The sequence below is a fragment of the Manihot esculenta genome, chromosome 1 (assembly GCF_001659605.2).
Source record: "Manihot esculenta cultivar AM560-2 chromosome 1, M.esculenta_v8, whole genome shotgun sequence".
Classification (NCBI taxonomy): domain Eukaryota; kingdom Viridiplantae; phylum Streptophyta; class Magnoliopsida; order Malpighiales; family Euphorbiaceae; genus Manihot; species Manihot esculenta.
The window spans coordinates 30,766,398-30,779,727 of NC_035161.2; the positions used below are offsets into that span (position 1 = coordinate 30,766,398).

General features: G+C 33.3%; 1 protein-coding gene across 2 annotated transcripts; it reads right to left on the reverse strand.

The window, feature by feature from the left end:
* Positions 1-758: 758 nt before the first annotated feature.
* On the reverse strand, positions 759-7,912 carry LOC110631092 (T-complex protein 1 subunit zeta 1). Of its 2 annotated transcripts, XR_002490459.1 has the most exons (16): positions 7,644-7,912; positions 7,508-7,571; positions 6,861-6,996; positions 5,969-6,120; positions 5,823-5,870; positions 5,631-5,723; positions 4,132-4,238; positions 3,919-4,033; positions 3,716-3,802; positions 3,274-3,478; positions 3,018-3,112; positions 2,080-2,148; positions 1,876-1,983; positions 1,668-1,786; positions 1,021-1,153; positions 759-975 (listed from the first exon to the last, which is right to left on the reverse strand). XR_002490459.1 is itself a non-coding variant. In XM_021778810.1 (15 exons), the coding sequence occupies exons 1-15, from the start codon at positions 7,775-7,777 to the stop codon at positions 1,078-1,080; spliced, it is 1,608 nt and encodes a 535-aa protein (XP_021634502.1). In that variant the 5' UTR covers positions 7,778-7,912; the 3' UTR covers positions 759-1,077. The 2 variants fall into 2 exon arrangements, 1 of the variants encoding a protein (XP_021634502.1); XM_021778810.1 differs by having other exon boundaries at positions 759-1,153.
* Between the last annotated feature and the right edge of the window lie 5,418 nt (positions 7,913-13,330).

Genomic DNA, 13,330 nt, shown 5'->3' on the forward strand with positions numbered 1-13,330 from the left:
ACATGACAAAATATATAAATGCATATATGTGCTTTAGCATTTCAATTTCAACGACCTAATAAATTTTTAAAACTTAAAAAAAAATATTACTTTTAAACAAATAAATTTTAAAAAATATTATTTTAAACACTTAAACTTTAAAAAAAATTATCTTTAAACACAAATTTAAAATCATGAATTTAAAAAATTACTTTTAAATACAATTTCAAAATCATGAATTTAGTAAAATTGTGTTTTAAATTAATATATTTTTTTAAAATTTAGATACTTAGATCACAATTAAAATTGAACTGTTTATCAGCAAAAATACTAAAATACATCACCATAAAAAATTTTCATTTGTTTTCTATAAACTTAAAAGCTACCCTTACAGTTCAGGCATAATATTCTTCGTTCAAAGAAATGAGCCGATGCTGCAATATGAAAGTAGATTCAAGTTGGCAAGAAGGTACAATTTGAAAAGTCATCGACGAAGGATTTGAGGTGCAAAATGCCAGAGGATCGGATGGAAGTATGAATGTCAAAATGGATATTTAGATAATTTGGAACTAATGCAATTAAGATTTGGGAGAACGGAAACTTTGGAGATTAAACCGCAACGGAGTGCAGAGGGCGGCATAATGCTGTTGATTGTAGCTGAAGAGGTAGAAGTGCAGCAAAGAGCGGAGTGGAAGAAGATTAGGAATTTATAGTGTAGAATTTGAGCAAACATCATTTCATCTTTCCTACAAAACAAAAAGTTTAAAGACAATTTAAAATGAAAAGACGCTTAAATTTGAAACTACATTTATATTTTATAAATTTTCACAAAACAAAATCCACTTTTACTTCAAATCCAACCCCGTTCAAGATATTCCCTAAACCAAGGTGCAATGTTAGCGGAGGGGCGATTAAAAAATTCCCAGACATAACAAACCAACCGGATGAATAAATAAAGACGGCGAGTGCTCATTCCCCCAAAAAAAATTTCCACAACATCAAACAAATAGAGATTCCCCCAACACGATCCCCAGAACACAATCAACCTCCAATTAATAAACTTGGACGACAACAGTGCGAGGCAAAAAAGTAAACATTCTAATTTGGTTTCCTCATATTTCGCCCAGCCCGAATCACTTCATCCACCAATAATAGCTGGGACGCAATCACAGGCCTGCAAAATTCGGCAACATGATGGTTACTTAATGCAATAAACGTCAAAGGCTTAAAAATGGAGAACTTGATAAATACTTTATGAACTTTGAGAAAAGGCAATTCAATTGTAATATTCCCTCCATCACAGACTTATTTTTAAATTTTTTTTTTTAATGAAACTCAAATTATAAGCCATTTTTCTTATTGAGATTGTAATTTATTTATTAACTTCTTCATGTTCTATTATTTAATATATATTAATAAAAAAGTAAAATTACTAGTTATCAAGTAATGAAACAATATGAGTGGAGGGTATATCAAGAAAAATAATATAAACTTTATTATTTTAACTATATCAATTTGATGTTAAATTTAACTGTAACCCTATTTTGGTGGAATAAGAGTGAGCATTTACAAAGTATTTGAATGAAGCGGGTGTGGTCATGTTAAAGCTGGAAAATAAAGGAGAAGCGAGAGATAGGGCATGGAGGGATGGTAAAAACAAAATTTTAAATAATACTAGTATCTCATACCCTGAGTTTATGACTTGGCGTTTAACAGAGTAGTTGTCAAAGATGCCCTCCATTTGGGGGTCAAGGGGGCCCCCCATTTGCAAGTTTATTCCCACAATATTATCCCTGTCATGCTCTCCCTGAATAACCATGCAAATAAACCCAAATTAGCCTATTTTTGTAGATCAAGAAACAAAATGGAAGTGGATGGCGGGTTACACAGGCCTACCGTAAGGGAAACAATCTCATCTTGAGTGTCAAGGCCAGAATTCTCAGCCAGTGTTTTAGGCACCACAAGAAGGGCATCAGCAAAAGCTTCAACACCAAGCTGAGCACGCTGCTCCAAGTTTAACAAACACCATAAATGTATAAAATTAACCAAGTCAAAGAATAATGCTAATCCAAATAATCCAAGCATGATGAGATTTTATACCCCTTGAACCGTTTTTTTTACTTCATTTAATAGGTATTTTCTCGCTGCAAATTCAAAAGCACCTGCTCCCTAAAAGCACAGACAAGACGTCAAATCTCGAGCAAGAACCTTTCAGCAACATTTTGCAATAAAACAGTAAACTAACAGTTCGAAAACCCATGATTCACAGTTAAAAAAAATTACAAATTCAACAAACATGTGAATTCCTGTCAAAACTTTTAATGCATTTTAGAAGTTGTCATGAAGTGTAATGTAAGGATTCTATGAGTTCATTACTTTACATAATTTATATTTAGTTACATTCCATGTGTTCCACAAGTATTCCAGATATTACCTAAAATTGTTATCAGTATTTGAGGAAGACAATTACTTATTAACTGAATCATAAAGACCATGTTCTCTTAGCACACTTCTCTTCCTAGGTCCATTGAGGTAATTTGAAATTTCAAAAAAAAAAAAAAAGAAGCAGGAAGTATATGTTATTTAGAGACAAAAAGAACCACTACTTGCCCTTCCATGAGAGTAAGTACCAATAGAAGCAACAGCAGGATATGTCATTCCACACTACCTCGGTCCATAATAAAACTGGACAACCAGCCTCAATGTGCAAATATTGTCGCAAATATTATGGTGCAGAATGAGAACGTTATGTTTCAATTTTCAAGTCATGCATGCAGGTTTCCTCACAAAAGTACAGTAAACATATGCCCAAACAGAAAGCTCAGTCATCATATGCACAGATTCTATTTATGCTCTTCAACAAACATGCATCATTATTACTATTTTCTTTTTTTTAAATATGGGACTCGTATCATTTGAACAATTTTCAAATGAATGATTGTAAAACCACAAATAGGGCGGTAAAGAATGCAAGAAAATCATTTCATTAAAGCACGGCAGCAAACAAAATCATCATAGTTTCTATGAGCAAAACTTACAAGTACAACAGCTTCATCTTCAATTGTATTTTTGACAGCTCTTAGGCCATCACGGACAGCATCCTTTATTTGGGCAATTGTGTGGTCATTAGGCCCTGCAACATTAAACAGTAAAATGAATGGTCCACCTGAATTAATAGATGGCACACGCTAACAAATGTATGTCCTGTGGCCACAACAGAGAAAAAAGTCTAAAACTTGCAACTTAAAAAACAAACCATACAACTCTTTTCAAAGTTGATAGAACATTTGATACCTTTTATCAAGATAGTACAGGAATGGGGATTCTTCACATTTTCAACAAATGTATATTTCTCTTCACCAAGGATGTGCTCATAAACCAATCCAGCCCAACCAAGGCAATCAGGGGTTAAATCATCAACAGAATTCACCGCCTCACCACCACAAGCCAAAACCAGCCGTTCCATATTTCTTCGCTTGGCTCTTCGAAGAGCAATTATCTATAAAAATATCAAAGTTATCATACTGCTATTGCAAACAAGGGAACACCAAGGCAAAAACAGCAATAAATCTAACAATAGTTAGAACATAGAAAGCTAAGGACAGTATGTAAAGCAAAATAGTTTAATACCTATCGCCAAGACAGACTAAACTAGATGCTTAGTAGTACCAAATTTGTATGCATTAACTGCAAATATGCACTAGATCACTATTACTATAGATGCTCCATGACTTACCCCTGCACGAGCAAGAAGGTCCAGAGATGGGGGATCAATACCCTTCTGATTAATAACAACCAAATTGCTGTCATTACCAGAACAAACCTGCATATGAGCAAAATTATAATCAATGTTTCTTTAAAAAACAGCAATATATTGGATATCCTAACACCACTTATGAGTTATGACATAAATTAAATATGCTACTTAAGTTGCTCAACCTTGTCTTTTAGTTCAATGATTTTTTTCACTCTTTCATCCACCTGACGCCTTTCAGCTGCAACCATTGCTTCCCTTTGCTCTGCATTTGAGTAGAAAAATCCTGCATTTATTTCACTTGGGTACAAATAGGGTGTAAAAATTAGCTTCATGGTGTCAGAATTATATCCAATTGAGTGAAGATCAAAGAGTGCCAAAAAATGAGTCACTTTTACCTTTTGTCATATTCTAAAGACACATTGCATGTCAAGATGTAACAGTTCTCTGCTCGTCGCTTCATGTCAGGATGCCTAGAACCATGATCAAGGACAAGACCTTCAACCTAGAAAAGAACCAAACATACAAAATGACAAAAGTCCACCCACAGTATTGACAATGGGCATTACCATTTAACAAGTACCAAAGTAGAAAGAATTGCAGCTTCAGTGAATTGTGAAAACACAAAGGTTATACAGTCATCACTTATAAGAAAATTACTTAATTTTAAGAATAACAACTTTAGTTCACAGTCATCCCTCTACGAGGGTCAAGAGACTTTATGGGATCTGCATCCCTTCACAATTGAAGTAACTACATTAATGTGATTTAAATGGAAGTCTATGTGCAAAATCCACTTCATTCACAGCACAAAAGAAAAGCTAGTTCGTTACGATGTGGTGCATCATCGAGCAACCAACTCAAATAGGAATTCATGAGAGTGCCAAACTAGTGCATATCTTTCATTGCACTATTTCTACACTAAACATTATGGAACTTGGTGAAGTCTCTAATAGGTATTCTAGCTCAATGCTTTAAAGCATAGATGAAGTGGAAAAGACTAAAATACAGATTCACTCAAACATCTAACTTGTAATACTTGATTATATGAGAATCATAAAAACTCAACTAATTATTAATCCAAACCATTTGTTGTTGGCTCTATGGACCTACTTCCAGCATAACAATCAGTTACGGCTACATCTTAGAATTACATTTAGTCATTCAACCGTTTCACACTAATTCCCTCCAAATCATCTTAGGCCTACATCTCACTTTTAATCTGCTGTAACACTTTCAACCTTCCTTACTAGTGCATTTAGTGGTCCAGAATGCACATGTTCAAACCTCAATTTTCCCTTCTATCAACCTATCCCTAATAATTGCCAATTGTATTTCCTACTAATGTGTTCATTCTTTATTTTTATCTATCCTTGTAATTCCACACAGCTATCTTAACATCCTCATGTTTTTCCAAACTAAAATTGTGCACATGTTTCTCATTTCCCGACACTTGTTGTCACACGTCATTTGTTGCAGGTTGAGTGGTGGCATTGAAAGAATGGATCAGCTAAATCCATCCTCTAAACCAAAAACTCATCAGAGGTTGATTAGATTCAGGGGGAAAGGGGTGGGGAAGCAAAGAACCTCTTTAGTGCTTGAATGACTTCCAAGAATGCCTTAAATGGGACATGAAAAACCAACAAACAAACAAAGGTCTGGCATTTCTTGACGTAAAACACAGATTTTGTCAAGAATTATATTTATGTGCCATATATCTCAACTCAAATCCTGATATTTGTCATCAAAAAAGACATGGCCCTTCTATATTGTTTGAGCTCAATAAACTTCAATAATTCATGAAAGTTTGCATATTGAGAAAACAAATTTGTAAACCTACTCTAAGTTACTAGCATCATTTACAAAAGAGAGACTAATGCATGAAAGATAAACTTACCAGCCTAGTGTCAACATCAAATTTATGACGCATGTGCATGATTTCCACCATGAATAGATCTATGGCTTCCTCGGGCTTTCTAATACAAAGCACCTGCCATAGATTCAAATTAAAATTAATGGAAGTATCAGATAACAAAAGCTTTAGAACCTGATTTTGCGTCTTGAAACTATTAACACTTGCTAAACTCACCGCATTAACAACTATGTCAGTCAATTGATCAGCCAAAGCTTCATATAACTGTTTGAGGAAACAAGAAGTGAACTTCTGAATTCCGATAAAGAATAAATGCAACTTTAGTATTCAAGGTCTACAATTAACATAAACCATGCACTTACTTTTGTTCTTAGCGTTGTTCTTGCAACCATTTTCAGAATTTCCTTGTCAGGTTCATCACCGGATACCACAGGAGTCTTAAATTTTTCAAGAAACTGGAGTGTAGCCCTCTTGGCAACCTCAAAACCATCAACCAAAACACGGGGATGCATACCTAAAATGCACAAAATGTTTCATGCACAAAGGTTACCACTAACGTAACTATAACTGTGAACGTGAACACTCCCTAAAATGTTCTTTCACATCAAATCTCATAATGCCCGTCTTGTATTCCCATTTCAAAAAATTTAACAGAAACCAGAAATCGCAATAATAAGTTCTTTATAAGGAAGAATGAAGGGAGTTGACAGAAAGAAGAGATACCTTGTAGATAAATTCTAAAAGGATTAAGTGTGCAATATTTGTGTATACATGCACACACAATTATTGGAAAATACCAACTTAATTTTTGATTTGTTCAACAGTGTCATGTCCAACGCTCCGACATAGAGCATCACATGACAAAGTTCAGAAGCATGGATGGAAGGTGTAAGAAGGAAAAAGGAAGAGATTAAAGTGACGCAGATAAAGGTAGTATCAAAGAATTATAATTTCTGGATCTTGATGGATAATTGATTTCAATCAAAGCTGAATGGAGATATAGCCAACCCCGATTAGTTTGAGATTAATGATAAGTTGTTGCTGTTGTTCTCACACAATTATTTCTTCCTTTATGGTTCCCAATATTAATCATCAAGTGAGCAAGTGTAAAAGATAAAAGTTAGTGGAAAGTAGCAAATAATTGTGAAATAATAATAATAATAATATGAATGATGAAAGGAACTTAAGGGATATAAATCAGGAATGTAAAGTGACCAATGACATGGCTGAAAGCTACTAAGGATTTAATCTAACCATCATCAATGTATCGTTCAGACTGTTTCATAAGCTCTCCAATGAAGATCACAGTAGAAGTTGTACCATCTCCACTTATGTCATCTTGGGCAACAGCTGTCCTTGCAATCATAATTGCTGTTGGGTTTTGAATTTGCTGCAACCATCAAGGAAATACAAACAAAGATATTCGGTAAGCAGTAAATATATGAAGATCAAGAGGATGAAATAGCTTGTAACAAACAATTCATCAACTTCTCTGCACATGTATTTCACTTGGCGTTCTTAAACCGTTGAATAAAAACAAAAGCATTAGCATTTATGATATCTTAGAGATATCAATTACTTTAAATCTTATCCAGCATTTTGATTGCACATTGCTTTCAATTTGGCAACTAATACTTACCAACATGCCACATTATATTTCATTTATGCCAGCAAGCGTACATCCTTAATATGAAATCTGACTACATTTTCCTTTTTCTCCACAAAATTGGATGGAACACACATAAACACTACAAAAAATTGCCATTGAATCGATACCCGATAAGCAAATATAAAACAGACAAGTGTGAGACTAAAGCCGTGGCCCTGCTTGTAGTTACTGACACTTAATTTTGCAAAAGAAAATCCAATGCAGATTGAAAGATCGTGAGAAGAGAACTAACCATTTCTTTCAAGAGAGTGTTACCATCCTTAGTGAGCTTGATATCTCCAGCTCCGCCAACAAGCCTAAAACATGCATATAAAATAAACAAATAAAAACCAGAAAAAGAGAGAACAAAAGAGAAAGAGAGGGATTACATCTTGATGGTGCCCTTGGGGCCAAGGTTGGTCTTGAGGACATCCTGCAAGCCCTTGGCGGCATTGATGTTCATATGAAGCGCCGCCGATTTGTTCAGAACCTCAGCGTTAGGGTTCAAAACTCGCAGAGACATCTTCTTATGCTAAGGGAGTATTATGTAATTTAGATAGCTGAAGAAAGGAAATGTGTGCTTGGAGTTTCTGAACTGCCAAGAAGAAGAAGAAGAAGAAGAAGAAGGAGGAAGAGAAGAAGAAGCTGTGGGCTTCAGCCTTTAGGGCTTTTCTACAACTTTATTTGATTATTACTGTTCGACTAAAATCCCTCCCCATTCTGACTTAAACGCGCCGTTTTAAATTTGCTGTCCATTCCGTTTGATATTTGGATTTGGTCCATTTGGAATGGCAAAAAAGTCTCTCTTTGAACCCAAATTACAAAGACCTGAGACCCAAGGCCCAGGACTACAAGATTACGATCGATCTAACCCAACTGTAAGAGAAATCCTAGCTTACTAAGATGGGGGAAGACTTAGGGACTACCCAATGGGAGAGGTTGGAGCAAAAGATAACCAGGAAGATACGATTTCTTCTCAGAGTATTACCAAAAAGTTTATAAAGTATGGTATAAGGGTAATATACTGTCTATTCGATTCTCTTCTAATTATAACTAATTTTTTATGCCTTAATCAGTAAAATACATTGATATTATATTTATTTATATTCTATTAATTATAATAAATATTTTTTTTCATTTTCTTTAACTTTCTCCTTTAATGTATTAGTAAAACATATGATACAGCTACGGTGTTTTATGTACGATTGAAATACAAAACATATGATACAGCTAATGACCCTTTAAAGAAAAAAAAAAAAAAAAAAAATTAGGTGACCATACGGTGAGAGCCCTTTCTAGCATGGACACACGTGTGGAAGAAAGTGGTCAAAATTCAAAAAGATGAAAGGAAGTGGAACATTTTACAGAATAAAGATACAAAGGGGTGGCAACCCATTTGCCCGTCCATGGGAGGCTTCCAAACATCAGTTTCTCATGCATGAAAAGAATCTAATCTTTTATTCACTCATAGAAAATTCTTGCACACACTTAATTATATTTATTTAATTAAATATAATAAAAACTATATATTTATATGATATTTTAATTCTTAATTAATTGAAAAAGTTTTCTACTTTGGATACTTACGAAGATTGTGAGGTAAACATGCATGGCCCAATATTAACTGGTTTCCAACATAAAAGATCTTAAGCTTTTGAATTGTAGAATGGCATTTTGCATGATACAAAAAAGATTTGAACTTCAAGGGCAAGCAATTTTACCAGTTTATACAGTTTTGGCATAATATCCTTTCATGGGACCACTGAATATTTCATTCCGCCAGCAAATTTTATCTATGCCCACCCCATCTCCCCAAAAAAGTAATAGTACTCACAAAAAGAAAGAGCGAAAGAAAGAAATCTTATTTATAGGATATTTATTATTCAAATTCATTTATATAAATAATTAACTTAATATAAAAATATATATTTTATAATAATATTTATAGATTTTTTTATTTTTTCATTTAAAAATTTAAATTTAAATATTTTTTAAAAATATTAAATTTTTAAATAAAAATTATTAATGAAAAATACTTTTTATATAAATTATTAATTAAAATATATAACACGAAAGAAATTTAAATTTTATTAGAATAATAATAATTGTGATGACCGCTGGATTTCTCCATTCCACTACGAGACCAGGCCGATAGCAGCAGCCCACAATTAGGAGGCTCCTAAGCCCCCGAATAAGCTAGGCCCAACCCGTTCATCCTCCTAATCGGACTCCTATTTAAGTCACTCAATCAGACCAGTCCGGCCCATTTCAGCCTTAAAGCCAGCCCTTTTCTAGGCTCCGGTCATTTTCCCTCAAACCCGGTCACAAGAAGAAAAGACTGCAGGTTCCGTCATTTCGCAGCCCTGCCCACTCGCACGCCGAAGGAAATTAAATGCTTGCCTGACACAGGGAGGGTCCTGAGTTATCCGTACGTACGAACCTGCACTAAGAAGTAGGTGGTCCTATAGCGGAAAGGCTATCTCGCGTGAGGGAGAAGAAAGATGATAAAAGGGAGGAAACACTCTCCTCTATTACTAAATTTTTCTAAGTTCACAAAACCCTTGTAAAATTCTATTTTTCTGGATCTTAGATCATCAAATTCAATTTGAGATGAATTCATAGTTTAGATTAATTTTTAATGAAATTTAGTATAAATTTAAATATTAACAATATAAATTAAATTTAGATAATTTAATTTTTACAGTAACTTATCCGACTATATCTCTAGTCACATGCACTATAAAAATGGATAAAAAAATTAGATGGTGATCTATAATAAAGTTCGTGAGATTTAACAAAATTTAAAATTTAATTCCAAAAATTTCATTATCTTAACAAAATAGTTATTGTATTAAAATTTATTATTAAATCAAATAATTTAGTCTTTTAAATTTCACTTTTTATAATAGTTTAATTCTTTTAATTTTAATAATTTATAACAATTTAATCTTTATAATTTTAATATTTATAACTATTTAATCAATCTAATTTGAGTTGATTCTTTTTATTAATAATTAATTGATTTTAAAATTAATTAAAATAATATTTTATTAATAAAATAAAAATTGAAGGACTAAATTATTTAATATTAAAAAAAAGAACTAAATTGTAAATTCTACTAAATTACCTCATTTTTAATAATTGAATGCAGTTAATATGCTAAATTTCTCTTGACTTGCCATTTATATATTTGTCGTATAAATAATTACTGTCTCACTATATAATTTCTAAAATCGTTCATTTGCCCATTCATATGATTTATGATATTTTTCTAGACAATAGCTTCCTTTGTTAAAGGATAAGGCTGCAGGCATGCATCAGGTCATTGGCTTTTTTTTTTTGAATCAAAATGAAAGTTCAGCTCATATTATTAATATTAAAGAATAATGCGTCGTACAAGAATAAAGAAGGGCATACCCCAATCAAAATTAGACATAAAACCAGCCGCCCTTGCAACTGTATGAATAATTTGGTTCGCTGATCTCCTAATAAAAGCAAATGAAACATAATGCAGCTCATGAAGAAGAGTCTTACCATCATTAATCATCAACTCAAAATATGAAGAATTAGAGTGTGTGGAGAATTCAAAACGTTAACAACCAGCTCACAATCTGTCTCCACACAAACTGAAAAATAATTTTTAGATTTCAACCAGCTCAATGCCTCCCTAAAACATAACACTTCACCCAATAGATCAGGTCATTTGCTCTTTAGTCTTTCTCTAGGCCACTAAATTCCCTTGCGTGGATACATCTTTAATTGTATACATGCAAAAACATGCGTCTCAACCTGTAATACCACCTTTCATATGTCACAGTCCGACACAATTTTTTTTAATTTTTAAATAATTTTAATATTAATTATAATAGTTTGATTCAAATTAAATCAAATAATTTTTAAATTTATTTTATGCTAAGTAATTTTTACTAACCGCTTATAATTTTTCATTCTGTATCAATATGGGATGTCACATTTCAAGCTTAAGCAGAACGTCATTGCCCTGAACAATAATTATGCAGGGCATGCATGTCACTTGTTTCTATATCTTCTCTTGTTATGTATGTTTTTCATTTTATATAATTGATTTTGATTGGAGTCGAATTCAAGATCTTTAACTTTGAGACGATTTCAGGGCATCTTGATTTTTTTAATGAATGTCCAGAATGGTGGCCTTATTTGACTAATGCCTCATTATGTCCAGATACACCTGAAGGTAGCTTTGATCATCCAAATTTATTTTTAAAAGAACATAGAAATTGTTGAGATATGGAGTCTTAATAATAGCCTTAATGATATATTATGGTACACAATTAGAAATAATTTCAGGTGAATTTTTTGAGTATTATTTTATTTTTTTATACTTTTTCTGAACATATAAATAGATAATATTTTCAGTGTATTTATTTTAAAAATTTAAAGAGAAATGAAAAAAAAACTCTTTTAACTGTCATGTACATTCGTTGTTGATTTTTTTTCGTAATTAACGTTTGAATTGTTTGATTATTTAATTCTTAAAAGAAATGAAAGATTCAAATTCATTGTATAGAAATGAAGGATTCAAATTCTAAGTATTATCTTCAAGGAATGGCAAAAATCTTTGTTTCATGGTCTCTCATGTGCATATATTCTCAGCTCTCAACTTCAAACAAGAATTTTCTATCTACTTTCAGAAGAGTTTAAGTGTATATCAACCGAATTCTGACATTAAAGAAATAATGTAAACCCATTCAGAAACTTTCTTCATCTTCTTTCATAGATTCTTCCAAATAACTTCACTTTATATATATATATATATATATATATATATATATATGAAGCATTTATACTTCTGATGTTATAGATAATGATGACCGCTGGATTTCTCCACCCCGGCCTGGGGCTAAGCCCATGATATCAGCCCAGTACATAGAGTCCCTCAAGTCTTCCTTATGATCTAAGCCCAACCCGCCAGTCCACCAGCCTTGAAGACTAAACTCCCACCAATCTCTTCAGATAGGCCGGCTTAGTTCTTTGGGCCAGATGAACAAATTCTCTCTGGACTTAGTCCACACCCTGTCTTCCAACCTGACCCGGATTCAGGAAGAAGATCTGCCCATCTTTCACATGGGACCACCCGTACGCGCGTTCGGAAGAATCAGGGGGCCATTACGCATGGGACAGAGATCTGATTCCCTCGTACGTCCATATCAACGTAGCAGGGTCCGTATCAACGTAGCAGGGTCCGTATCAACGTAGCAAGGACAGGTGGTCCAATGATACACATTCTGTTACACGTCACTAGTAGACAAAAGGAAATATATAAAAGGAGAAATACTCTCCTCTAAGTCTAAACTTTTCCAGTTTTACAGAATCCATTGTAAAAATCCTATTTTCTGGATTTCAGATCATCAGATAACATAGACATTGAGGCACTTCATCGACATACGTCATGTTTATGAGCTCATAAATCCATACTTAGCCAATAGCAGAACTCAATCTTAATCTCTTCATCAATTGAGTCGGGATGATTCGTGTCCCTTTTATAGTTAAGAGTATTTTGTTCCAGAGTGACTCGATCGGTAAAAATTTGAACGAGTCGAGTTAATGAGGCTTTACCTCTTAGTAATCTGGTCGGTGTGAATTTAGATGAGCAGAGTTAATGTATTTTGGATACTGGATAGTTAGACTAAAAAAAAAGCATAGAAAGCATGGACGGAAGGCAAAAAGATTTGGGGCCAAGTACAAATTACAAAGAATAAAATCTTGAGAATTTTTTCTGCTTTGGAAAGCTTCTCATCTTTTTTCTTTTTCATCCATTGGAATATCTGGGAGAAGTGGTACAAGTAAATATCACTTACTTTTGACAAATGGAAGACTGCACATTGTTTTGAAACACTAGTAATCTTTACACTATTGAGTGGATCTCATCAAGACTAAAAAAGAACAAAATAGAGAATCATTTTGAAAAAGGAAATGTTCTAGACCATGTCAAAGAATCTTGTGTTAAATGAAGCAGAAAATATAATTCTTTATCAAATGAAACATGGGGACGATCAAAATTCTGCTGTGCATGGTTATCTAGTAAGAGCAACTGTCA